Source organism: Oreochromis aureus, linkage group 4, assembly GCF_013358895.1.
Source record: "Oreochromis aureus strain Israel breed Guangdong linkage group 4, ZZ_aureus, whole genome shotgun sequence".
Lineage (NCBI taxonomy): Eukaryota > Metazoa > Chordata > Actinopteri > Cichliformes > Cichlidae > Oreochromis > Oreochromis aureus.
Genome location: NC_052945.1, coordinates 28095076 through 28122779, shown reverse-complemented (window position 1 = coordinate 28122779; position 27704 = coordinate 28095076). Strand labels below are relative to the sequence as shown.

The 27704-nt window shown below is 43.1% G+C and overlaps 1 protein-coding gene across 2 annotated transcripts in view; it reads left to right on the top strand.

Moving 5' to 3' along the window:
* smurf2 (SMAD specific E3 ubiquitin protein ligase 2) overlaps positions 1-27704 on the top strand; it is a 56228-nt gene that overhangs the window by 15297 nt on the left and 13227 nt on the right. For both annotated transcript variants that reach the window (XM_031748641.2, XM_031748640.2), the window contains 10 exons: positions 9002-9040; positions 11028-11136; positions 17569-17702; positions 21242-21307; positions 21786-21870; positions 22036-22119; positions 22504-22718; positions 24932-25016; positions 25969-26127; positions 26218-26265. In XM_031748641.2, coding sequence (XP_031604501.1) covers positions 9002-9040; positions 11028-11136; positions 17569-17702; positions 21242-21307; positions 21786-21870; positions 22036-22119; positions 22504-22718; positions 24932-25016; positions 25969-26127; positions 26218-26265 — 1024 coding nt within the window. The remainder of the gene's footprint in view (positions 1-9001; positions 9041-11027; positions 11137-17568; positions 17703-21241; positions 21308-21785; positions 21871-22035; positions 22120-22503; positions 22719-24931; positions 25017-25968; positions 26128-26217; positions 26266-27704) is intronic.

The window sequence follows — 27704 nt, the reverse complement described above, 5'->3', positions numbered from 1 at the left end:
ATCCCACAAAGGTTAGGGAGGAGTGGAAAAGGGAAAAGGAAGCCCTTTGTTTATAGAAGAACAATGCGGCGCATGAGAGTGCATGGCGCTGGGCCCGGAGTCAAAACAGGGCAGACAGGCAGAGGAAAGGTCTGGGCCTGGAGGAGAGGGGAGGAGGAGGTGGGGGGTAATGCTACTCCCTGAAGATGTGTCAGACTGTCTGGCGATGCTGGGTCAGTGCACTGAACTGGAGGGACCAGGTGGACAGGAAGGGATGTTCAGAATGTGGTCAACCTGAGTTGGCAGACCTACGGAGATTTCACGCAACCAGACGATCAGCTCATGCTCTCCATCTTCCTCTTAGCAGCCTACTTTTCCAGACTTTTTTTTTTTTTTTTAACTCATGGATAGGGATGGGAATGGTGGAATATTACCAGCCGGTTGTCTCTGTTCCCACACCCCCATTTCCTCCACCTCATGGGCTCTAGTGTAATGGTTAACCGCAGAGCAACAGACTAGAGGCAGTGCGAGCCCTCTTTTTCTTTTTTTTCTTCCCCCTACGGCATTGTGTTCCTTTCCCATGCTTTGTTGTTGCTCTGAGTGAATGTAACCATTATAGTTCCTACATATGTTTAGCTCACAACAGACCAAAGTCAATTCCTAGTCCTGACCAGCATTCACTACCACGACCTCCACCCTCCCCACCTCCCCTAGACATCACGTGACCACTCCCTTCCCAGGTGTTTGGCTTGCGTCTGGTGGACTTCATTGATTCGCCTGCACAGTAGGGCTCTTTGTGTACCAGCCTGTGAGAAACTGTGCCCATCCTCTCCCCACAGGTGGGACTTTTTAAACTTCACCCCCAAGGTCTCCGTCTTTGCCCGCATGGAGCGGCTGTCGCCACTCTGGGTATTTGATTTTTATTAAGAGACAGGCCGGCAAAGGAAGGAGCTAAGTCAATGCAAGCCGATAATCAGTTGTATGCTGTGTTTGTTTAGCTTTCCCAGCTGTCCTTGGGGGGGTTGGGGGTGGGTGGTGGGGGAACAGCTCTGTTTGGGCTGTAATGTGAAAAGCCATTATGTGACTAATAAGTTGCAGTCAGCCGAGGCGTTTCCACTCGCTCACTGAGAAATTAGGTTTTGGTTTTTTTGGAGGTACTCTGTAAATCTACAGGTGAGCGTTGGGTGACGTAGCATCTTGATTTTGATTGTTTAAAATGTTTTTTTCCCCCTCTGCCTGCAGTCCTCAAATCATTTTTTACCCAGTTCTTTGTGGTTTATTAAAATAAGAAAGTAAAATGGGCTCTCAGGCTAAGAGGTTGTAGTTTTTTATCAGATGAAGGGAAGTGAAATTTATGATCCCCTTTCAGGACGGGATGATGGGGACGGCCAAACAGTCTAAAGTGACACATCACGACTTTACAAAAAAAAAATCCCACTCAAAGTGAGAAATTCGAATGACAGATTTCAGACTACTGTGGAAAAAGCGCACATGCCCACTTGTCGGTCCTATCCAGTCGTTCGTCGTGGTGTGAAAGGCTCACAGCCTCGTGATTGTAATGTTAAATGTCTGTACCCATATCGTGCTGCGAGTGTCTCAGTGGCGTTCATCCTGTCTGTAGTCTCCGCAGTGGTGTCCCCCCCGAGCCCTATCAGTCAGCGCCGCAGTTACTGGCTGTGCGAGCCGCTGCGACCGGAATGAGAAACACAGGCAGCACAGAGAAACCCTTCTCTCAGCTTTGCCTCGATACTTGCCGTCGCTATGACGACAGAGGATTTTAGATGGGCCCGAGATGCGAGGGGTTATTTGATGCTTTTCCGGAGTGAGCGACTGTGTGCCTATGTGATAGAAGAGCAAGTCAGGAACAGTCAGGGAGTGTGACGATACAGTCGTCCCATAGATTGCTGCAGTGTACGATGCAGATGTTCAGAGTCCTGAATCCTCTTTTAAACCTCTTAATGTTTATAATTCTAAATGCTGAGACGATTTGACTGTCATGTGTTGATTTTGATGTAAAATGCACATAATGGTTCACTTTAATGAAAAAAGCTAAATATCTAAATCGAAAAAAGGGTTCTACTTGTAACTAGAGTTACATTTACTCTGATAGCTGATCAGTAAATCCTTAAGCAAATTAATCCTCTTATTTAAATAATCACTTCAGTGAGTTCTCAGGCGGGAAAAAAGTGTCACAAATATCTCTAGTTAGGGTTTTTCACATGTAGTGACTTTTCATTCTTTATTCATACTGGGGTTTTTTAATCTAATCATACATTTTATTAAATTGGATACAAAATCAACACAGAACAAGGATGTTCAAAGACACTGACTAGCACTATATTGCCAAAAATATTGGCATCTCGTCTGGCATCACAAAGTTGGGAGCACTCCTTCCAAAACCTAAGAAATAGTCTGGCACAAGTCACTAAATCATTTCATTCTTATTCATTATATGGACTGATTCTTAAATAACGCTTTTCTACTTATACAACATGCCACATTCACCCAATTACACAAGAACTTCCTTCTATGCTTTTAAGTGCTTACTAACAAACATTCACACTCATTCATACTCCGATGGATGCATCGGGGTTAGTATCTTGCCCAAGGATACTTGGCATGCAGACTGGAGGAGATGGGGATCGAACCACTAACCTTCCGCTCAGTAGATGACGTGCTCTATATATTTTAGGATTAATATTTACTAACCAATAATTTTGGTTAAAATAAGAAGGTACAACCATAAATAGATTTTTACATTCTAATAGTAGAAAGGATGGATTGAGAAAATAATTGGGAATTGGGTGATGTTTAAGCATAAAAAGTTTTGATAATAATGATATCATTTTGAAGAAAAAAAATATCTGACTTATATCTAAAAAATAGGTGATCTCTTTAGGCTCGTCTGCTTATAAGAAACGCATTTAAATAAACTGATTTTTTATTTCTCACCCAGGGCGAAAACATAACTGTCAAAATCCTAAAGATTTAGTTGACATGGGAGTCTGGTTTACGATGCGGGTTGTCCCATTTTTGTGTAGTGAATTATTGTGCTATGCTATGTTGTAGCAACTCTGAGGTTGTTGCCGTTAAGTATTCCAGGGCATTGTTTTGTTTCTTGGCTTAAAAAAAACCCCCAAACCCCATTGAACTTTTCAGCTAGCGCACCTTCAAAAGATTATGGAGTTAATACTGTGTTTGTCCAAAATCTAAAAAAAAGAAAGTGCATTATAGCCATGGAATAGTCTAGCTGGCCTCTGAAATGTAAGAAAGTGAAGTCTGTTCTTTTTTTTTTCTTTGTGGGGTTGGCTCTTTGCATCATGCCTTTCTTCCAGCTTTATGTACATGGAGAGAGAACCCATGATTACATTTATCTGTGTGTGAGCTCGAGAAAGCCCGTCAGCGGTGACCCAGAAAAATAGCAGATTTACAATGTTACCCTGTAGGTAAGAGCTCGGCCACTTCCTTTACTTAGAAAAGGCGTCGGTCATCATCACCCCATCCTCTAATGACATAAATTTGGGTGAAAAGCCATTTCACTTAAAGTCATTACATAAACATTTTGCATTAGAGGAAAAAAAACTGTTTCTCTGTATGTTGGGTCATTTAGCTGCTGATGATGTACGGTGTCTCTACAGGGGGTTGAGCATTGCAGAGGCTCCCCCAATTAAATCTGTAGGCCATGCCAAAAGCATTGAGGGGAATGCCCAGTCATGAACTCACAATAACGGCAATAAAATATTTGTGTGTAAAGCCGCAGAGGTTGGGCTCTGGGGTTGGATGAAATTTGCCTAGAACGTTCTTGATGTTTATCAGGGTGTTTTGATTGAAACCACCGTGCAGTCTTGCATAAACTTCGCAGACGGTGCCTCTGGATTGGCAGACTGGCGTGTTGTGGTCTGTTAAAGAAGGGTGTGTGCCTGTTACCAGGTTATCCCTTTCTCCACCTTCCCATGGCAGGTATGGTAGACACCATGGCAGGATACTGGAAGGGTGACCAATAGGTGTGATTGAATCAAAGAGAAACAATGTAGGTAGTAACACACCCTCTCACTAGTGATGGAGGGGTGTCTGGGAGGTTGCCAATCCAGTCTACATGTTTTATAGACTTGGAGAAGGCTTATGACGTGGTTTCTCGAGGGATTCTGTGGGAAGGTGCTTTGGGAGTGCATTTTCACATCCCGTCTGCAGCGTTAAACGAGACCTGTTAATTGTGGTTGTTGGACTTTGCCAAGGCTGTACTTTGTCTCCACTGCTGCTTGTGGTCTTTAGAGTGTAGGCTTCCAGGCAAACCTATAGTGAGGAAAGCATCTGACATAAGGATCAGTAGGTCACACCTCTGCTTTTTGCTCAACCAAAGGGCTGAAAGAACAAGACTGAGACTACAGGTGGCTCAATTTTCTTTACCGGGTGGTTGGAATAAATCCAAGACTGGATGAGAACCTCTATATCATTTAGCTAGCCTAGGAACAGCAAGCGATTCCCCTGGAAGAGCTAGCTGGAAATAGTTTGCTTAGGGTAGTGCTGTTTCCCCTGTAGTTATGGCAACTCTTAATTGGATGAAGGAGTTGGAGGATGCATGTGTGGATAAATATGTAGGAGGACAAATTTCATTTTCTCATCAACATTAAGCTTTGTTGAGTTCCTTTCTACACTTTGCACTCTCCTGCCTGACAAAACCCACGCTCAGCTCCTCCCCCTGTGTTTATTTATTTGATGTTTTTTCAGACTAGAATCGGAGAATCGCAGCACTTACAACAATCTCATTAGAGAGACTTTACAAGCTGGAGGTGTGAAATTCAGATTCACATTCGAGAGTTTGTGAAGAGTGACGTGATTGTGAGAGCGAAGGCGGCAGCCACCCTTAGAGAAGTTTCATGAAACTAAATGAAACCGGTGCTTTTGCAAAGTGTGACAGTCATTTCAAACCAAGGGTCCCAAAAACCCAGCCCGCCCTTTATGTTACCCCTCTGGGAATCCTTTGATTCCTCAGCACTCGCAGCATCAATCACTTCGCTTCACAAAGACAGAAAGACTTTGCTGATACCCTCATTTGAAGCCTTTGGGTTAACTAAAGGAAATAGTGTGCTCAGTGGCTGGCAGTTCATTTGTTTGCATGTAGACGTTGAGAAGGTCAAAGCTGCTGTCATGTTGAACTTTAGAGTGGCTGTTTCCTGGAATCAGGGCATATCAAAACTGGCAATCCTTTCATTCCATTGTGTCTTGTGGGTGTCTGATCACACACGTTATAATCCTGCTAGTGTTGCAAAATCTGTAAATATGGCTCCACTTAGGTTTATGTACATTTTTACATTTTCTAATGACTGTGTTTGGATGGATGGCTGGATGCCACTGCATTCTGATTGATGTCCTTGCTCTCCCCTTCTCACTGCTCTGCAGCCTCAGACCTAACTGGCTCTTTCGCTGCTATTGTCTCTGTGCATCAACCATTCCAGCGGTTTTTCCCTCTGTTTTCTGTTTTCAGCTGTCATTCGGCCCCTTGTATTTTTCCATAAGAACCCTATATAGGTATAATTGTAGTGTTGCCTTCCTGCTCTGTGGCTAGTTGAGTGCCGCTTATGCCACTTACACAAGGGTCTGCAGCTTTTGCAGGCTGCGGTTGTCTTGCCTTTCCCTGCAATGGATCTCATAGGGTCCTAACTCTTGCTCCTTTGGGCCTGGACTGTAATTAAATGTTTTGTTGTCTATACATTTCCTTGCTGAAGAGTCATATTTCTCAGTCCTTTGCTATTCATTTCCTCAGTCACGTTACAATGTAAGCATCAAGTGTCTGAATTCATTTCACTATACTGGATATGTTTTCGGAGACACCATCACCTGTTACCTCAGTCAGTCCTTTAGTGCTCCACGCACACACACAAAGCCATGCATTCACTCCCCAGTACTTGTTAATAATTAATTAGATCACTGGAGTTGGAGGGGAGAGTGATGTGTCTCGGGGAGCCTGCGTGTGCTCACATGCTTTCCTCTGTGTTCAGGAAGAATGTGACCGAATGTGATGTGTACCAGATGTTTTAGAAATGAGGTGGGTTTCACTGGAACGTAATGCATTCCCAGGGATGTTTGCGGAAAGAAATTCTTCCTCATCTGTCGAGCATGTTCTTTACCCCCCACACACACACACACACGATGGCTGTGCCTTCAGTTTAGCTGGCTGTTTTTAGTATCACATGCATGCTCACTTGTGTGTCTTTAAACACCATAAAGCTGATTATCGGTTCCTTTAATTTTGTCCATGCAGCATGTCAATAATATGGTTTTCTCCTTCTGATTTCTTGTGGTAAAATAATTTGAGCTCAAACCCAAAGTGATTCAGACTGATGCTTGACATGGTGCACGTTTGAGTATGTGCGGCACAGGGGAGAGGAACAGGCAGTGCTGCTGCAGGCTTGAATGGCACAACCTCCAGTCTGTCTTTTGTATACTTGTAAAGTCTGAGCCCTCTCACCTTTAACATAAGGACTAACCAAGCCAACCTATTCAAAGTGAGTGAGGGGCAGGAGCAAAGAAGCCTGAATCAAATACATGTGAAGCATTGCTTAGACCAGTCTGTTGCTACTATCACAGTTTGTTTTATAAACATGAGTGTTTTTAAAAAAATATATATATATATTAGAAAGATTTTAAAAAGAGTTGACTACATAAGAGAAAACATGCCAACATTTACACTGTGTCCTAGCATCACAGTTCAGCACCACCCCAACTGTCCTTTTAAAATGTGCTTTTCTTTTTTCCTTATTTTTCTGTACTTTTAAAATTTGCATTTGTTAGCTGTTATAAATGCCAACACTAATATACTGGCTGTTAGTTAACTGAAGCCCAGCCGGTATGTTGGGGCTGAAATATTGGTCGGGCTTTACTTTTTAAACAATACTGAATTTGATGACATTCATAGAAGTAGTATTTATTTTAAATTGCATTGGAATGCATTAGTTTTAAGTAGGTTTACATAATACTAGGATTTGAGAAAACAGTTTACAACATTATATTTGTTATATTACAAGGAATTCCTCCTTCCCTCATCACCCTACTGGTTGCAGCAGATGGCTGCCCCTCTCCAAACCGGTTTCTGTTTCTTCCTGTGAAAAGGGAGTTTTTCCTTCCCACTGTCACCACGTGCTTGCCCATATGAGATTGCGTTGTGTTGTCTCTGTATTATTGTTGGGTTTTTACCTTACAGCACGCGTGTCGAACTTCAGGCCTTGAGGGCCGGTGTCCTGCAGGTTTTAGATGTGTCCTTGATCTATCACAGCTGATTTAAATGGTTAATTTTTCTCCTCAACATGTCTTGAAGTTCTCCAGAAGCCTGTTAATGAACTAATCATTTTATTTAGGTGTGTTGACCCAGGGTGATATCTAAAACCTGCAGGACACCGGCCCTCGAGGCCTGGAGTTCGACACCCCTGCCTTACAGTATAAAGCACCTTGAGGTTAATGTTGTTGTAAACTGAATAGAATTGAATTAAAGGAACTTTATGGCTTCTCAGGAGCCACTGTTAGTATCTCCTCAGGTGGTTTTGAGGACTTGTTTCATTTTGTGTGCTCAGAAATGTAATTGTATTGGCATATAAACATGTATATATCAATTGATAACACAATATGACCAGCTCTGCACTCTGTACACCATTTTACGCAGTAAAAGCCAAGCATCCAAATAAAGTTACAAGCAGCAAAACAGATTCTGGAGTAGATTGAACTTCAAATGACAACATTTACCCTGTGTAGTGTTTAATGAACAGAAAGAGGCAGAAGTGAGATTAGTTACTTTGTGTCATACTTTACATCAGCTAACCATTTCTTTTTTGGCATAATTTCTTCAAAATAAAACTAACTTGGCGCACTTCCCTCTGTACTAATAGTGACTGACTGAATCATAAACCAGACTTTCACTGTTTTATGTTTGTGTTACTTTTGCTGTAATGTATCATCCCTCTTTGAACCCATGACTCAGCCACATCAGTGTCCAGACCAATTAGGGGCTGCTTCTCAGAAGGACTTTATTCCTGAGAAAAGCAAAACTGTTTCCATGTGCCTGACTCACCGGCTGCAACCGTGAGCTCCAGACACCCAGGTGGTTACTGAACTTCCTAATCCATCCACACTTGCACAAGAGGGAGTAAGTGTCTCTGCCTCATCACCTCAGCAACTGCTACCAAGGCTCTCAGAGTACAGCAGTACTATCGAGCTCTCGTCTGCACAAATTTTGGAAGGGAGAAAGAAGGACTAAACAAACACTCCCTCCTGCAGCTCAACATCATGTTATAATGAAGAGCCCAATGTGGTGTTTTTTATTATTCCTGTTTATTTTAATGACACCAAATGTTAATTGTGCTGAAGTTTCAACTTTAAACCTCCAGCAAGGGAGTTGGTTCCTCTGCTGCTGTCGACATGTGCTATAAATACGCAGTCTAATCAAAGGAAAGATTGTTTGTGTAATCTGTACCAGCCTTGGCTTGTGTTTGGCTCACAGCTGTAATGTAGTCGTTCTCAGCACACTGTTTTCCAACTTGAATCCTAAACTAGACGAATCGTTTCCTGCGGCCTACCCTTGCACATTCCTGCCACTTTTTTAACCAGGGAATTTAAAAAACTAAACTCAAAGGAAAATGCATAAAAATAAAATCCACAGTTTCAGATGGAAGAAAAAAAACATGCTGCAGATTTTTACCCTTAAGTTGCAAAGTTGTATATTGCAAACCAGACAGGAACACCTCCAGAATTTTTTTTAGGGGTGGCCGTGTATGGGGGCTACTAAAAGTCTTGGGCCAGCACACTAAAAACAGAACATTGCAGGGGCACAGCAGAGGGGAGGGTGTCTTCCTCTCTCGCACTCACGTTTATTAAAATTATTACCAGCATAGGACAGTCCTGCCAGGGATCAGGGCCAGCAAATTTTGGGGGTCGGCCAGTGTCCCCCTTGGTGATGCCCCTGAAACCTGATGTTGTTGGTATGAATATTAAACATATATCTAATTCTTGACTTCTTTTTTTTGTTTTTCAGTCCTCTGCGCAAAAAACCTGGTGAAGAAGGACTTCTTCCGTAAGTATCTATTGCCTGTTTATTTATCTTTTCATCATAAACTTTTTAAACCTTATTTAGGCTTTCATTTAACCAACAACCATGGGAATTTGGTATGAAAGTGAAAGTGGTATGAGGATCACTTTGGGCTGACAAAGAGGCCACTGTTTGCAACTATGCTAGGATTTAAACAGTTTCATTTCAACAGATTTTCTCCAAATGTTCCTAAAGTGCAGTGTGTTTGGTAAATTTGTCTTGTATCGTAAAATAGGTGTCGTAGGTGTCAGCAAGTGTCACATTTTGGTGTGTTTGGGTCAGGCTGTCATGGTGAATGAGCATTTAAGACCCTCTGCTTGCTCAGGTGGTGGTGTGGTGCCCATTCCTCCCATTCCAATGCTCAGGAGCTGAGCAAACATTCAGTTAGGTGGAGAGTGGTGCTGCGAACATGGATACATATACAGACTTGGCTCTTGTGGTGCATTACAGTGTACTTATGTGAGCATACTGGTCCAAGCCACAACTACTTTATTTGTAGATAGGAAAACATCAATCATAGAGCCCAGGCGCATTTTTTTGTAAAATGGTCACGAAAAAGTCTGTTTTGTGCTCAAGCACAATTTTTTTATTTATTTATTTTTTTCATGACAGCGTGGCTTTAACATGTATTTCACGTCTGCAGCTTGTATTTTGCCCAGACAAAGCAGGGATGTGTCTCATGCTCACAAGTGAGGAGTCCATCCGATTGCAGGATGGGAGAGGCTCTCTGGAGAGCAGCTGAAAGACAGGGAGTGCCACAATAGCAACCTGGCCAGTGAGCCAGCCAGTAACCGTAGCTGGTTAGCAGCAACTGAACTTTCAAAATAGGAGGATGGAAGATTTTCTGTTACTATGTACATCACAGTTCTCTAAGACAGATACAAAATAAAAGTCTCAAATCTAGTCATTGTGGGAAAACTTCTCACCATCTGCGCTGCTATCATGCTACTCTGCTACATGTGCTGCAGACAGTACTAGAGTGATGTAAAGAGTGCAGCTGGAGCCGGTAAGCTAAGTAATCTTTGTTATGACGCTATTTACAAATTGCCCCGATCTTTATTTTCTCCGTATCAGAGAATTTTGGAGAACATATACAGCAGGGATGCCAAACATAAGGCCCGCGGGCCAGAATTGCCCTGGCAAAGACTCCAACCTGGCCCACTGGCCGTGTTTGTAAAATGTTGGACTTTTAGCAGTATTTTAATAAATTTTACAGCTTGTGCTATTGCTAAAGAACACCTCCACTGTCTTTCATGCTACACCAAAGTAATAATCAATTAAAATAACAGCTTTTGGGGGGGGGGGTTTCCCCCACAATCTAAAATAGAATTTTTTTTTCAGTAAAATAAATAACAAACAAATAAAGGTCAGTCTGGGCAATGAGCTACCACAACTTTTTCTGCAGTGTTTTTACAATTTAACTCCAAAGAGTTGTCTTGATAGATATATTTCATTAAATAGAGCAGAATGTCTTTATGATGTAGTAAAAGCTGCGCTTCTTTCTCTTTTATTGAGATATCGTAGGGATTAAATGTGCAGCTAAACTTACGCAGACAGGAAGATGATTTTCACTTGTCCGTCCTCTTTAGATCAAAGTGTGCTGTATGTGGCACCCCTGATATACACCAATCAGTGATAGACCGCTACAGGCTAGTAGCGCTGGCCCCGTATTCTCAAACTGATCTAGAGCACAAGAACTGTAATTATCATTTGCACCATTTGTACTGTGAATAATCATTTGTTATGTAAGGTGTCCCGTGCATCCCTGTACTGCAATGCGTTAACACCAGAGGATGTCAGTTGTCATCAGAAGAGAAAAAGTTTGTAGAAGTAATAAAATGATCATCTTTAGCCTGCCTGGACTGGTCCTGTAACAGAAATCGGTGTTGTGTACATCACTGCGTCTGCATTGTCTTTGTGTCTTGTTAAACTGCTTATTCTTGCGCTGTGGTGTGCTCTTTTCTCCCCGCAGGCCTGCCTGATCCCTTTGCCAAGGTGGTCGTGGATGGTTCAGGACAATGCCACTCTACAGACACTGTGAGGAACACGCTTGACCCAAAGTGGAACCAACACTATGATCTGTGAGTCTCAGTCATTTTTCTTCTTCTTCATTTATTTCTTTATTTTTTATAACACTGAATCATTTCTGACATCTGTTTTTAAGGATTTAAAGTCTTCTTTGGTTTATTTGAATACCTCCCACCGCCCCACAGACTAAATCTGATTACAAACAGCAGTTTGAGGCCATGCTTGGCTTATTGCAGTGCCTCTCAATTAGTATGTCTTTCTTTTTATAACCTTGAAGTGTGAGACTTTGCCATTAACAGGATCTAAACCGATGAAAACAGCTCTTGCATCTGGCCTCTCACTTATTTAAATACTGTGTAATGACATAACCCTTCAGTCTAAAAATGTCCCTTGGAACAGTATTTAAGGAATCAGAAAAGGAGGGCCGTCTCCAATAGTATTTTCTTCCATTGACTGAAACACGTGCATGTCTTGTTGTACCCCGATTGCCTTTTTCCCAAAGATGGTGTGTCCTGCGAAAGTAACCTGGAAAAAACAGAGACAGAGCGTGAGTGAAAATGTGAGAGTGAAAGTTTCCAGTATTGGCCCAGTGTTTATCCAAGCCGTCATGCGTAGCCAACAGCGAGAGGAAGCACGTGTCTCCGTTTGTTTGGTTGCTGGGGATACAGGACCCTCTCTCTACAAGGCCCCACGCCTGTCGCATTTGACAAGAGGGAAAAAGTCACGCGCACGTACGCACACCTCGGGGATGAATTGATGGAGCGGAGAACACAGACTCGTGGCTCAGTGGAAACGTCTCTGCTCTAATTTGTCCCGAGAGCCTGCAGATATCGTAGACTGGAATTTAAGTGAAAACGACTTGGGTTTTTCTGCACCGGTGATACGTTTACCATGACTGTATCCCGTTTTACTGTCTGTGTTTATTCTCGTGGTGAACAGCAGAAGGACCCTCAGGTGGTGTGTTGGAGGAGAGAGGCTTTAATTGACTGAGAGCAGCTTCTCTGGCTGTCTGGCTGGCTCACACTTATTAAAATAGGGCCTGCAACACCTGGTGTTCCCAAAAGAGCCTAGTGCATTAAAGCTGTTGGCAGCGACTCTTTTTTTCCATTTGTTGTATGTGAGGGTGTAGAAATCATGTGTGTGTGTGTGTGTGTGCTGGGTCTTCATTTCTTGGGTACGCTGCAGAGAGCAAACTGTCCCATGGACCATGACCCTTCAGCATTGGTGCAGGATGTTGCCAGCATGCCAAGAATAGTAGACGCAGTCTAGCTAGCTGCTCGGGTCTCACACTCCTTCTGCTTGCCCTCGGTTTCTAAAACAGATCCGTAACACTCATAGGATATGACTGAAATAAAGGAAGTCTAAGCTGAATAACTCCTGTTGGGGATTAGTAGAGGCAAGGATACTGTAATTATGAGTAATAAAACCGTTCATCTGGAGGACCTTCATCGTTGCAGTAAGTGACGGGAAGTGTCTTCCTGCATTTTTGCACTCTTTTGTCATGCTGTCACATTTATTCAATTAGGAATCCATCAGATAGTGTTATTAAATAATACATCTGCAATGTTAAGTGCCCTGTCTAGACTCAGTTTTTTTTTTTACACCCACCCGCTTACCCATTCCCCTCCCACCATCTGAGCTGTAATTCTGTAGAAGCGACGAGTTCAAAAGAACTAATAGCTGGCTATTCCAGTTTCTCAGCTTTCCAAGCTACTACCAGTACTGTGCAAAAGTCTTGAGCCACCACTCATTTCTTTAGGTACAGTAATTTATTGAGACATGTGCGAAGATACATATTAACATAAAGGCATAAACAGAATTTGTACAATTTTGAGTGTCAATATTTGGTATGATCACCTTTATTCTGAACTCTGCCATCTTGTCATTTCTTTAATAGTCTTCAGGAATAGATGACCCCGCACTGCTTCAATAATGTTGAGGTCCCGGCTCTGGGGAGGCCAGTCCATGACTGATAGAAAACACCATATATAATAACCAGCTATGCTTTTACTACATTGGCAGTGTGTTTAAAGCCGTTGCCAATCAGACACTTTCCTGATTACATACATTTCTACATTCATAATTATATCAATTTTTACAAGACCCCAACATCACTGGCTCAAATGCAGCTCAAACTATGACAGAGCCTCCACTGTGCTTTACAGATAGATGTACACACTTACTGTTCTCCTGACCACTTGTGTATATTGACTAGACTTGGAATCAAAAATGTCACATTTGGATTCATCACTTCATCAGACCTGTTGCCACTGATTTTCAGTCCAGTTTTTCTGTAATTTGACGTATCTCAGCCTTTTCTCCTGCTGCTTTAAGAATGGCTTCTTGTCAGCCACTGTTCAGCTGAGTTTTTTAACTGCAACTTTTTTGTGTGTCAGATGTTGCTCGTCCTATTTAGCTCTATCCACTGATGTCAGGTACTACTTGACTGGCAAATGACTGACCTTGCAATATAATACATTATTATTCTATAATAAAAATTGTGTATTCTATTAATTTGAGCTATTTCAGTTGCTAATCTGTCATAATTGCTTGTGTCCTTTTGGTCTTAAAATATCTTAAACACACATTTACTAACAAAGGACCTTAAAAGACATCGTCTTAAAAGGGTTTTTTTTTCTGTTAAATCGCTGGGTTAAGTGGTTTTGTTTTCGACTCCTGACTGTTGTTTTTTTTTTTTTTTTGCTCATGTCTGGCTGGGATTTAGCTTAGTACATGTAATACATTGAAAGAACCCCTGAGGATAATTCTGAAAGCAGCCTCGCTGGGAAGCCTGCTTGTTTAGGTCCAGTAAAGTCTAACAAGAAATGACTTGAGAGCGATGATTGCGCTTTGTGGTTAATGCTGTAACTGTTGTATCTGTAACAAGCAAGCTGTTGTGTATGATGAAATTGTTTGGGTGCCTTAGAATACTTCAATTTAAACTTTTTATATTTGTTAAACCAAAGAGGTATTTTGTTACTGCTCTTTTTTTTTTTTTTTTTTAAGAGTCTTTAGGAAACAGATTTATTTTTGCTGGTGTTAGTCCACAACACAAATATCTGACACTGATTCGCAGGTCTGGGATTTGTTGCATTTGTATCTCTGATTATGAATTTTTCATTTTGGTGTGTATTTTTTCTTAAACCTAAAGAAAAGCCAAAGATTCCTCTACTGAATGAAAGGTGTATTAAAAAAGCACATCTGGCTCTTTAAATCTGCTCCTTTTTCCTTTAATGCCAGTTTTCCCATTGACTTTGTGTGTGTGTGCGCGCCTGTGTGTTTGTGTGTTATTGCCTATGACTGTATGAAAAATCTTAGCCAGACTAATGAATTTTATTACAAGGATCCAGATGACTTTGGTTTGGTTATAATACTTCCCTCCCGTCATGTCTGTCTGACATAGTAGCGCTCTCTCTCACATCGCACCCCAGACAGGCATTTGGCACTGACTCAAAATGTCCAGACGTCTTACTCACAGCCTCATTGTTTCATATCCCTTTTGGTAAGCAGCATGATAATTACAGTGGGATGCAGTTCTCCGAATCGTACAGACGATTAGTTTTAGACCGAAGGAGGGAGCCCACCCGAGCAGATGTGCCGCAACAGGTTCACATGCTGAGATTTTATCACACTGAGGCCTGACACACGAGGAGGCAGACACGATAAGGAAATAATTCCACTTATTTAGACGCGTCTCTCATTGCCAACACATCTGTAACTCTGTATGTGCCTGATCATGTCCTTTACTTGAATAGTGGTCAAACTAAATCTTTTAAAGACAAAATTATACCTATTTCCAGCTCTTTTTTTTTTTTTTTTTTTAAATTCACGGAGTCTACTGGACTATCCCAATTATTTTTCCCAGTTCCCCCATTCCCACTCCCTCAAAGGCATCTTATTTCTGATTGGCTGCCCCTTGCTGACAGAAATTTGACCCACTGAGTGGGTGGGGCTTTTGTACCTATAACCTGAGCTCGGTGCTGATGATGATGATGATCTCTCTTTGAAATCAGACAACAGAGCCAGGATGATAAAAAGTAAAAAGACTGTTGAAATGGAGCATTTAAAGCAGTCTGAAGCCTGAGCTTTCTAGCTCTCAGGACTTTGTACTCAAGCTGACCTCATTATTTGAAAGCTTGACCAACAATAATATTGTTGTAACAATGTACACCAGTCAGGTACAATGTTATGACCGTTGAATAAGATTGTTGGTCCTTCTTTAGCTGCGAAAAAAAACAGCTCTACCCATCGAAGCATGGACTCAACTCGACCCCTGAAGGTGTGCTGTGGTATCTGGCACCAAGATGTTAGCAACAGATCCTTTAAGTCCTGCAAATTTTGAGGTGGGGCCTCCATGGATTGGACTTGTTTGTTCAGAACATCCTAGAGATGCTCAATTGGAACGAGATCTGGAGAATTTGGAGACCAAGTCAACACCTCAAACTTGCTGTTGCTTTCCTCAAACCATTCCTGAACCATTCGTGCTTCATGGCCGGCTCCATTATACTGCTGAAAGAGGCCACGGACATCAGGTCAAACTTAGTACGTGTCAAACTAATAGCCACCTGGAGGGCTCGAGGTTTCCCACTAGAACATTGCCCAAAGCATTACACCGCCTCCTCCAGCTTGGTCATCCTGGTCCCAGGTGTTCCCCAGGTAACCAATGCCAGCAAATACCTGGCCATCCAGGCCGCCTTCTTCCATTGCTCAAGTTCTGATGCTCACATGCCCATTGTTGGTGCATTCGGAGGTAGAAAGGTATCAGCATGGACACCCTGCAGCTATACAGCCCCATACACAACACACTTTGATGCTCTGTGTGTTCTGACACCTTTCAGAACCAGCGTTAGATAGAGATAAAGAGAGATAATCATTGTTACTCACTTCACCTGTCAGTGCTCTTTTTCTGCCTTACAAACAACGTTCAGGCATAACATTGTGAGGAAAACTATAATAGGACCTTGTAATGTTCTCAGTACTTGCAGTACAGCCGTAGCAATTGCTGTCAGTCCTAACACGGGCTAGTTTTTACGCTAAATTTGTGTAGTGTTTACCTACAAAAACGTATATACCTATAGCTGTTATTATTTCCCTCTTTACTCTGTCTCGTGACACCATTCCCATTCAGTTAGCTCGAAATAACAAACAGTATCACAGTGAGACTAAAGCTGTTTTTTACACAAGAACTCCAAAAGATGTCAGAAGAATTGGGTCAGGACATTGTCTGAAGTTTTCTTTTGTAGATGTAGCCCACAGCTGGAGATCATTTACATCAGCCATGAGCTGCCTGAGCAGAGCCTGAACGAGGCAGAACACAGGACAGCCAATCGACAACCGTGAATTCACCTGCAGCTTTTTTCACATCGCCACAGATCGGTGCAGTCGGGCATCACAAAGCCTTTATACTAGGGAGCTGCATTACACTTGCAACTCCTTCCACTGCTGTCCAGAAAAGCTCATATCTAAAACAACTGTAGACCATCAACCTCTGAAAAACAGGAGCTTCTATGATGTTTAATATGGTGATATCCCCTCAGAGCTGCTAGTGCTACTGCAGAGTCGGTCTTGCTGTGTCATATTTCATCCTATAATTATTGACTTGTCATTTTTATTTATTTTTTGTCGTCTTTAAGTGCAATCATTAACCAGCTTCAACCGAGATTAGAGTGGGTTTTAACATTATGTCGAGGGCTTACTGTACAGTTACTGCACTTCTTACCTCATCATAAACTCATAAAGTCAAAATAGTTTACTTTGAGGCAAACAGCCTTCAAATTATATAACTAATGTTACGGCCTTCCATGTTTGGCAGAGCAGTTAATGACTGTTTATACCCAATCATAATTTCAGTGGTGCTGGTTTGATCAAAGAAGGTCATTTGTACTTTTCATATATTGAGGAAAATGGTTTTCTTAAAATGTCTTGTGTGTAAATTGTATAAGCCAAAAGAAAACTCGATGTCAGCCCAAGTTTAAAAATCCATTTTGTAGCAAAACGTAGGGCTTTTTTCATTTCCCCCGCACTCTGGGAGAGTATTTAAAATGACGACAGATCAGGGGGCATTTTACAGTTAAAGTGGTTTTGTTGCTGTGGTGTCATCGCAGGAGTACCATGGCCTTCTGTCCCACTTTTATTGAGGATGGCTGGTGTGACTGTGATAAATGATTCAGAGAATCCCACTCCACTTGTGGTGCTTCGTCTTCTACTCAGACACACAGGATCAGAAAATCCCTCTGAGCCTGCTCACCTACCTTTTCCACATCCGTGTGTGCCGACTCCGCCTCGCTTTGTAGTCCTTGACAAGGAGTTTTAGTAGTAACCTCCGTGACGTGGGTGTGTCTTTGCTGTAGTGCCGGGGAAATCCTCAGGGAAATTTCTATTACCTTTCACCAGATGTCTGTTTGTTGAGCAGTAAAAGAGAGTTTCTATGGCAAATATCATTAAATACGTGTACTTATTATGTCTCCTTCTCTCGTTCCCCACAGATACATTGGAAAATCAGATTCCATCACCATCAGCGTGTGGAATCACAAGAAGATCCATAAGAAGCAAGGAGCTGGCTTCCTGGGCTGTGTCCGCCTTCTGTCCAATGCTATCAACCGCCTTAAAGACACAGGCTGTAAGTGCCAGTGATGCTTTAATATATCTACCACACATTTTGGTGTTTAATTTTCCCTTTTTTTCCCTAAGCTCTCTTTAACAGTGTAGCTCTCTGTGGATTAACAATATATTTGGCGTTTTGTGTCAGCACAAGTAGCAAAGTAATATACTTTAATGCGTATAGATTTCTGCATCCAGGTTAAGATGACGGCTCTTGTAATATTCAAATCTCCAGCCCAACCTTATACCTCTGAAAAGCTTGTACAAACATTATCATTATGAACATTATGACCAGATGGATCTTTTTAAAATTTTGCCCGCTGGCCTCGTACTTTTGGCCCCAAAAAAGCAACCATGCTGCTTATAGTTATTGTTGAAATTAGCAGCTCTAAGTCTGTGTTCATGAATCTCGGTGGGAAAAGGATGGAGTGCACTGTTGATGTTTCTTGTCAAATGTGCATCGGGATCTCGTACGTCAGTAGTCGGAGAATGGATGGAGAAATTGACAGGCAGATCATGGAGTGTCTTCATCGATGTGGAGAGATGGGAGCCTCAAGCTGCGGGTAGTGACCTAAAAAATAAGATCACAGATACAAGCGGTGAAAATGAGTTTCCTCCAAAGAGTTGGTGAGGGATGAGGCGTGGAGCTCAGTCCTTCAGAAGAGACTTAAAGTACAGCTCTGCTGCAGTGAGCCAGATGAGGTGGGTAGAATGCCTCACAGATTCTTCCTGGGTCAGGTGAAGTGTGCATGTCCAGTTGGGGGGGCGGGACCTGAGGGCAGACTAGAACAGGCTGAAGAAAATCTGTCTCCGGCTTGGCTTAAGGCCGCCTCAGGGGAGAGGGTGGTCTGTGTAGCTCTGCTGAGACTTTGATTAAAGGATGTTATCAAGAAGGAGCACTAAATTCCCAGGAATTAAAGAAATGTAAAATATTTTGGAGCATAGTTAATAGAAGGATGCTTCCTGATAGTTGTCGGTTGATTATTATGAAATATATATTTGACATATTGAAATAATTCTGAGTCAGATACTGAAGGTCCTGAAGACTAAATGTGTTAATAGGTTATGAATACAAGTTAAAACATGAGTCCTCTCCAGGTTGTTGTGAAAATTGATAATAAACATACTAAAATACTGCTGCATTGTACTTTTGCTTGACAGCCAGTTGCTGACTACATGCAGACACTGTTAGGCTCCTTCGAAATATATTGCATTGAATTATAATGTGAAATATGGTATTCCCAGTCTTTGTTTGAGGACATTTTCTTTAACGGGACTTCCTTAAAATTGAGATTTAAAGAACTCTGTCCCCTCACTCTTAATAGAGGGTTTTTCCTTCCAAACTGACTGTTATTATGTTCATTGCATTAATTAGCAGCTGCTAGGATTAGCCGGTGCTTTGCTAATGAGACAGAGGGACTTAATCTCATTAAAAACGAGTATGAAATCACAAACTTTAAAGATGATCTATTACAGTTTTCCTTACATTTGTCACACATGTGTAGTGTGACAAATGCTAAAAGCTAAGTTTCAGACTTTTTTTTTGTGTGCTCGTGGCTCTGTATGATGTAGTTAAGAGCAGATATTCCTAATATGGTCATCTCAGTCATAGGGCTCCACCCACATGCTGTTCAAAGCTTTTGTTTGCGAGGGGTAGCCAATCGGAAGAAAGCTGGCAGAGGAGGCCAACCTCAACAGCAGGCTGATGTGAGGTTTATTTTATCTGGATCTTGTACTTTAAAATATGCCTGGATCACCTCAGGGTTTTTTTTCTATTAGTTCTTTATGTGTTATTTGATTTACTCAGGTCATTACAATCTGCTGGAGAAGATGACAGCAGTTAAATTGTCATTTACGGCCATCAGACCTCCACAGCTCACTGAAGCTGGACTATCTGTCCACACCGCTGCTGCCAGAGCTAAGCGACTGCAACTTAGAGTGGCTCCATTTAGTGCCCTGTCTCACTCGCTAAGCCTGACAGAGGCCAGACCGGGGTGTGAGAGGGGTCAGCACTCTGCCCCTGCCAGAACAGGAAGAGCCATTTAACATCACCCAGCAATTACGGTAAAAATGTCTCATGTCAGAAGCTAACTGGATAAATGAGACGAAGGCCTTAGTTAATGGCTCCCTATATAAACGCCCTGCCAGATTGTTGTAGCTTCAGCAAAAGCGGTCTGGAGTGAGTCTGAGCCAGTACCTGCTCCATGGGCCTGCGGTCTTGTAGGCAGAACCGTGAAAGAATCCCACCAGTTTTCCTAGAAGCTCCTGACATTGTTGTTTTCCTGGAGGGACACAGGAAACCTGAACCTTGTGCCACAGCTGTGAGTGGTTTGCCTCCGCTATTCCCCTCGCTGTCTCTCTCCCTCTCTCTCTCTCCTGGCCTTCTCCTCACCCCTCGGGTTTCTCCTCGAGTCTCCTCTGTAGACTGGCAACATGTGCGCGCACACACATACACACACACAAATGCCATTGTGACTAACCTCGCTCTATCTCCGTCTGCCGATCTAGACAACCGGTCATTTCACGCAGACATGCATAATTGTGCAGCTATTTAAGAGTAAGCATAGATATGTAGTGTTCTCTCTGTTGTGGTCTCTCCCCTTGTGTGCGTTTGTCATTCTTTTGTCTGTGTGTGTGCTTTTACCAGCACTTGCCGTTCGGTCCCCTCCACAAGCCTTACCGAGGGCACAGAGTACAACTTTTGTGTATAATTGTAGAGCGTCTCGAGTTGACTGTAACATTTATATATAATTGCAGCGTTTATGTTTCATGTCCTCTTGTATATGACTGTGCAAGTATTTACATGTATACACTTTCATCCAACCTCAGCACGAGTACATTTTCTGTTTTGTCAGTGGCTGCTGACCTCCGGCCAGCCTCGTAACGCTTCGACCGTTGCCAGTTTTGGTCCCTGTTTAGTCTAGACACACATCCTGAGCTGATCTGCATGACACCCAGACAACAGAGAGCAGATAGTGGCATTTCTCATGTCTGCAGGCAACTTCTTTTTTCCTTTCTCTCCTTTCCGCCTGATCTCTCTCCGTTTCTCACTCACTCTCAAATTCCGCAGACTTTAAGAAGTTCAGACAAAGAGTTTCCAGACTTTGGCAGAAGTTCATGTCCACGCTAAGGCTGAGCGGAATAGTGCAGGCTTTGTACTGAAATTTGTCAAATGTTTGACCCCAGCATTTGAACTGAAGCCCGCTCTGTACCGATGCTCAGTAAGTTTTTTTTTTTTTTTTACTGCCAGTGGCTGTTCCACAGAGCAGACCATCTGTTCCAGGGCACAGCCAAGCTGTGGTCTGCAGACAGAAGAATGAGAGACAGATAATGACGGAGACTCTGAGTGATGTAAATGATACAGAGCAGTGGGAATTATCCAAAGTGTGCGGGGAGATGAATACATCCCAACACACGCTAGTTTACATGTGTCTTTCTGAGGCTGATGAATCTTGTTCCTTTCTGTTTTTACTCCTTCTTTCATCTCTATTCTCATTTCCTGTCTGTCTGATTGGCTTCTTTCTCTCCTCTTCGCCTCTCTCCCTCTCTCCTGAACAGATCAGAGACTAGACTTGAACAAACTGAGTCCCAACGACAGCGACACAGTCAGGGGCCAGATTGTGGGTGAGTACGGTTTTGTGTGGCCGGTGTAAAACTATCCGGTGATACTTTATAGCTTCCTTTGACAGAGGTTGTAGAAGTGGCAGAGCTGCAGTGAACCGCAGTGTTCTGTTTTGCTTCTCACGTGTATAAACAGCTCAAAATGAATGCGGCCTGCCAAATGTTGCTTATTATTGTTGCTTGAAAATCTGCTTCATTTGTCACACTTTGTGTAAAATATATCACTGAAGCTCAGATTCACCCTGTGCTCCCTGCAGAAGTTTAAAAATAAAAAAAGATCTGGATAGAAATGCCTTTTCGTTTAACCAGACCCTTCAGCATACCTCTGATTTAAAAAAATTAACCCTTTTCCTGCTTCAAATAAAGACACAAAGTTCCATTTTGTGCATGGATAAAATATCTGTGCCTACGCTGTGAGCTGCAGTCTAGTAACACTGTGTGTGTGTGTGTGTGTGCATCTGTCTGCCATGTGTTGCTGCAGTGAGCCTGCAGTCGAGGGACCGGATAGGCACAGGAGGTCCTGTGGTGGACTGCAGTCGGCTGTTTGACAATGATCTTCCAGATGGGTGAGTGAATCGGGGGCACTCTCTCGTCTTCTCAGAAGAGAGATTATTTTTGAAATTCATATAAGAATACGATATCTGCATGTGGTGAAAGGGGGCAGTGCGTCTACTAGATGCTTCTGTGTCTGCGTAACCGTGTGCTGTGTCTGTGTACGTTTCTGCTGCCAGCTGGGAGGAGAGGAGGACCGCGTCTGGGCGAATCCAGTACTTGAACCACATCACACGCACCACACAGTGGGAGAGGCCTACCAGGTGAGTACACTCTGCAGCCCCTGCAGAATCTCAAAGCCAGACCTCTTAAATCAAACAGCAGCAGGCTGATGGAAATCCACATCACTGACCTCAGTGCTCCCAAACTGGGGAGCTCTGGAGAAAAATTGAGTGGGCTCCTTGAAGGGGGGGAAAAAACAAAAAAAGGTGTCAGACAAATTGCCTCAGACAGTGGTGTTAAATGATATGGAGGAGCTGAGAAAAGCGGAAATAGAGGCATCTCTTTTTCTCCTCTGCCTTTTGTTCTCAGGTTCTCTTTCTTAATGTCTCAAGCAACCTCTTTTGTATTTATTACTCGATTCTGACCTCAGCCACATTCTACTGTTAATTATTAAACTCCTCCTACCTGCCTTTTTCCCCTCTCAGGCCGGCATCGGAGTACTCCAGCCCCGGCCGTCCTCTAAGCTGCATTGTGGACGAGAACACGCCTATTAGCACGAACGGCGCCACGCCCACCACAGCGTTACCGCCGAGCAACGGTGACCAGCGGGCACAGGAGAGACGGGTCCGTTCGCAGAGGCACCGCAACTACATGAGCAGAACCCATCTGCACACGCACCCTGACCTTCCCGAGGGATACGGTTAGTATTTGTGAACATGCGCACAGCTTGGTGAAAAGACTAAAAATGTCACATTTACATGGTTTTTGCAGGTTTTGCACTGTTCTAAGTAAGTGATTGCAGAAGATTGATAAACTGTCCTCATTTGCTGCAAATGCACTGAAAGAATTCCTATACGAGTTATGGCTTCCAATGATGCACTGGGCATTTCTTCTTCACTGTTTATTCGCCACTCTGAATGTAATCATTAGTTATGATTGATCTCTGGCTCTCTTCCACAGTTTGTCTGTAGTCCTTTCTTCTTCCCCTCACGCCCAACCAGTCCAAGCAGATAGCTGCCCCTCCCTAAACCTGGTCCTTCTGGAGGCTTCTTCCTGTAAAAAGGGAGTTTTTCCTTCCCACTGTCGCCAAGCCATTGCTCATAGGGCATCCTCTGATTGTTGTTTCTCTGTGTTCTTTTCTGAATTTTTAATATACTTATCACTTATAATAAAATTATTCTTACTGGTGGCAAGAGTGATAAACTCCTACTCCTCTTGACAGACAAACAGGTTAACTAATCTGACTAATCAGTTCAGTTCTTTTGAAATGGTGAAGTTGAACTTGAGTTCTCTGAAAAGATTGGAAGACTATCTTTAAAAAAAAAAAAAGTGGTATAATTCAGTGCACTGTGCTAATAGTACTGCACTTGACCCGGATTTTCTAATCTTAATGCAGATAAATCTCCAGTGAAAGCTGCCTCCACAACGAATAGTGCCATCATTCTACTGCTGTTGTGTTAATTGCTTCGCCTCAGCCCTCCTCCCTGCTCAACGCTGAGCCCAGCTAATCTGTGTCCTCATTCAGTCGGCCGCTGCTCGCATGACTCTGCAGCTCCACACAAGGAGCCTGAAATACTGGCTCCGTTTTAGACCATCTAATTGAATTGATCTAACTGTTAAAAGCTGGCTGCAGACATAGTCTTCCCCCCTCTGTTCCCCTGATTTTTTGTTTTTTTGGAAGCAGACAATCAAATGCATTCATATAAAAGCAAACACACACAGGCTGCGTTTCCCTGCACAGCTCAAGGGAATTTTGTTTATCCTCACAGTAACATCATCTGCAGGATTTGGGAGCCAGAGCCATAGAAGCGTATCACAGCTTTGCCCTCAGTCCCTCAGATTAGGAGGCTCCAAGCATTGCTATGCTTGGTCCTCTACTTCCTTTGCTCCCCATCTCTGTACCTCTTTCTCTTAATCGAGTTAACATGAGTGCCAGAAGAAGCAACCTCGGCTGGACCGAAAACAAGTAAAGCTTATGATGTTTAGGCATCAATTCATTCAATTTTTTTTTTTTCTGATAACACCAAAAGCTGCTGATTCAGAGAGTGACCTTTCATTTGCACATATAGCCAGTGTAACAAGACCGTGAGAAAGCCTCCTGTACTTGCTTAGCATGTCTGAATAAAGCTCTAAGGATCCTGTGGCTTAATTAAAGCAGCAGCTAGAGCGAGGGGTGTTCATTGTACAGCCTGTAGGACAGAACAGTCCTGCCAAAAAGATCCAATCTGGCCTATTTAGATGACTTTCCAGGGGGAGGGTGTATTCATTTATTTATTTTTAAATTGGATCTATGACAGACAAATCCAGCAATATAAGTACGTCCTCACTCTGCCCTTACTTTGTTAATTCTTCGGGGTTTCACGTAAAACCTGTCAGCAGCTTTTTGGTTCCTGCATGAGCCAAGAGATGTCTGCCTGCGCCTCGAGCATGCAGCGCGCTCATCGGCTAAGTGGTGGGTTTGTAAGGTCGTGTGTACGTGCGTGTTAAAGTAGGCTGGCACAGCCAAAGGGATGCCAGTGAAGAGCTCTCTCTTGGCAAGCAGCTCCATGGAAATATATGTCATGCCATGATGAATGAGCTCACCAACTAAAGAGTCAGACATCCCCCCTCCCCCCTCCAGTCTCTGCTCCTCTCCAGGGTTCATCTCCCTGTCTCTCACCTCACCCCCTCCCCGCCGCCACTTTCAGGCTGCCTTTTGGGATCTCCACTGACTCGAGCAGTTTTTTAAACTCCATCTGTCTATCACGCTTGAATGCAGACGGGGGTCACTCCATGGCACACAGATTCAACTCTGTTTTTTCAAATTCGTCTGGACGATTTGATGTACATTTAATTGAGTAATATAATTATGGGACAAAGTGTTCAAGCTAACATATAATGAACGATTAATTGTATGTTTTTGTCTTACTACAGAGCAAAGGACAACGCAGCAAGGACAAGTTTACTTCCTCCATACTCAGACAGGTGTCAGCACGTGGCACGATCCCAGGGTACCCAGGTATATCCTCCACAGGACGTCCAAATGCATACACATAACACTAGTTTAAAGCCAAAAATGCTTCTAGAATAAATGTAGTCAAACTTGTTGCTTGGCTCCAGTTTTCATGATATGCTGCTAGGACCAAAAGTTTCAGGTCACTGCACACAGACTGTCTGTGTTAGACAATCGGCTGTTTTAATGGGGGGGAATGGGGAAGACACCTAAATCAGTTATCCTTTTTTCTTATACTTCACGGTCCCTCTGACAGAATCCATAGCTCGTGTTATTCCCGGTCGCCTTGTAGTGCTCCGTAAACCTGGAACTGATTATGAGCCTGACATGCTATGAGAAGACCCATGTCACGGGGCTCTGAGAGCAATTCGGTCCTCTGGCATGAGTACCGAAAGGCCCGAACCACATGGCCAACAGCACACAGGTCTCACTCAGTCATACCAGAGGCTGTTGAGTAATACCCGCAGGCATGTGCATCTTATTGATTACCGTATTGTGAAAGAATGCACAATCTCTAAAATGTGCATTTGTAGAAACAGCCTTCAGTGCGCTCCCTCAATAAATCACGACTGATCACTTCTGTCTTGCATCCAATGAGATTATGAGTGATAGAGGATGTTTTTATTGGTCTAGATAGGAGCCTGTCAGGAGCCACTGCTTGTGAGGCTCTGGTCACTTTGGCTTCAAATCTTAAAAACTGAAAGGTTAGCGCCAGCGTAGCTGTAATTTCTGAACGTCTTGGTCTCCCTGGAGTCCAGCTGAAGGGCTGAAGGGCAGCTGTAAATAGTTTTAGATGGGAGGAAGAAGAAAAACAGAATAAAAGTGATTTCTCAGACATTCACAATCCCGCTGTCTGCTTTAATCCAGTTCAGTGCTTAGTGCTTTCACGTGTTTCATATCTACCCTACATTAAATTTGCGCTTTCTAACTCTTTGTTTGCTGTTTTCGTACACTTCAGAGATCTGAGTAATGTAAACTGTGAGGAACTGGGTCCTCTACCTCCGGGATGGGAAATACGGAACACGGCAACCGGGAGAGTATACTTCGTCGATCACAACAACCGAACCACACAGTTCACAGACCCGCGCCTCTCTGCTAACCTGCATCTAGTCCTAAAGTAAGCATGGCACGCTTCAATCAGGAAGAAATGTGAAATAGACCGATGCAGAAGCAAAGATTTGTTTTTGTTTCCATTTCGTCTCTGCAGTCCAAGTCCAAATGGTTCTCGAGGAGGCATCGAAAGTCAGAATGTCAGGTAAGGGTCGGGCTTCGCGCCACACACGCACACACAAGCAGACGCTGCCAGACTTCATTCGTATAGTTTGCCTCCCTCTGAGCCAGTGTTTTTGCCCCAGGATCCTGCGTGTTCGCCACCTGCAGACGTTCAACACCCAGCGCACTGCTTCTGCTGAGCAGACGTCTGCGAGCACTCACCCACAGAAATACATACACAGGGCACTTCCCCCGCACGCTCTTTCTTTTCAAATTTCCAAATTCCTCATTCCATGCAGAGGGTTTTGATCGTAAAGGCGTTTTAGCACACTATCCGTCACAAAGCTGTCTTTGGCCAGACATCAAATAGCAGAGTGGAAACCGAGGCTGGCGTGTCTGCGGCCGAGCAGCGTCTCAACGTCCAGGAAGCGAAGCATAAATTCTATGCCCAAAGTAAATGAACGAACCGTAATGGCCCGCGCTCGTGCGCTCGGTGCATGTCGGCGTGCGGGGATGCACATGCTCAGAATTTCTTCCCCTGCGCAGCTGTTCAAACACACACTGCGTAGAAGCAGCAGCAGCCGCCATAGAATTACCCAGAGGCCTTTGCTCTGCAAAAGCTGCAGAAGTGTACGGGCGCTTTGGTGGGCTTTCTCCGCCTGACCTCATTCCTGCTCCGTGCAGAGATGGAATGCATCGACACGGAGATCAGGTTTCTTTCTCCTTTTTTTCCCTCCTCCTTCTCTTTTCTGATGGATCAAAGGACGTGTTTGGGCTTTTGGATAAGCTGGGCCCTGTGGCCCTCCTAACAAAGTTAAAAAAATAAAATAAGTTGCTTTGCATGCCACATTTGTTTATAATAATTTGTCATAAGCGTAATTATGACCAGATGTACAAAGGAGAAAAAAACATGGAATTTTGATTGTGTATAAATTATGATAGGAAGATTAGTTAATAAGTGGGTGTGTGTTTTTAAAGTAAGATAGAAAAATGTCTGCAGTTATTGGAGTTCTTGTGCTGTGTGGTTTCTCCTTTTTGTGTGCGTGTGTTAAGTCTTGGTTACTTAAGAACACTTGGACCTTGGTCTGAGATATGCAAAACCTCCATAAATCTATGGTAATCCTTTCTCTTTACAACTACCATATAATAGATCATCTATAGGCTTTTTTACGTTCTGTCACAACTTTGGAATGACTTTCTAACGTGTGACAAAAGTCTGGAAAACACATCATTCTTCATGCATTTCCTTCAAGACATCTGCCTTTTATCAGATTTTTTAAAAAATTTCACCCTCCGTGTGCCGTCACCCCAGAAAAATGTTTGAGATATATATATTTATATATACATCTGTCAGTGTTATAGTTTATTGCTCTCTTTTTATTTGCTAAAGACACTGCCTGAGCATCTAGAGTGTGGTTTTGGTTAAACTTCCTCTGTGATGTTGCAATCCTCTGCAGAATCCAGCCGCCCTGAATGGTCAAG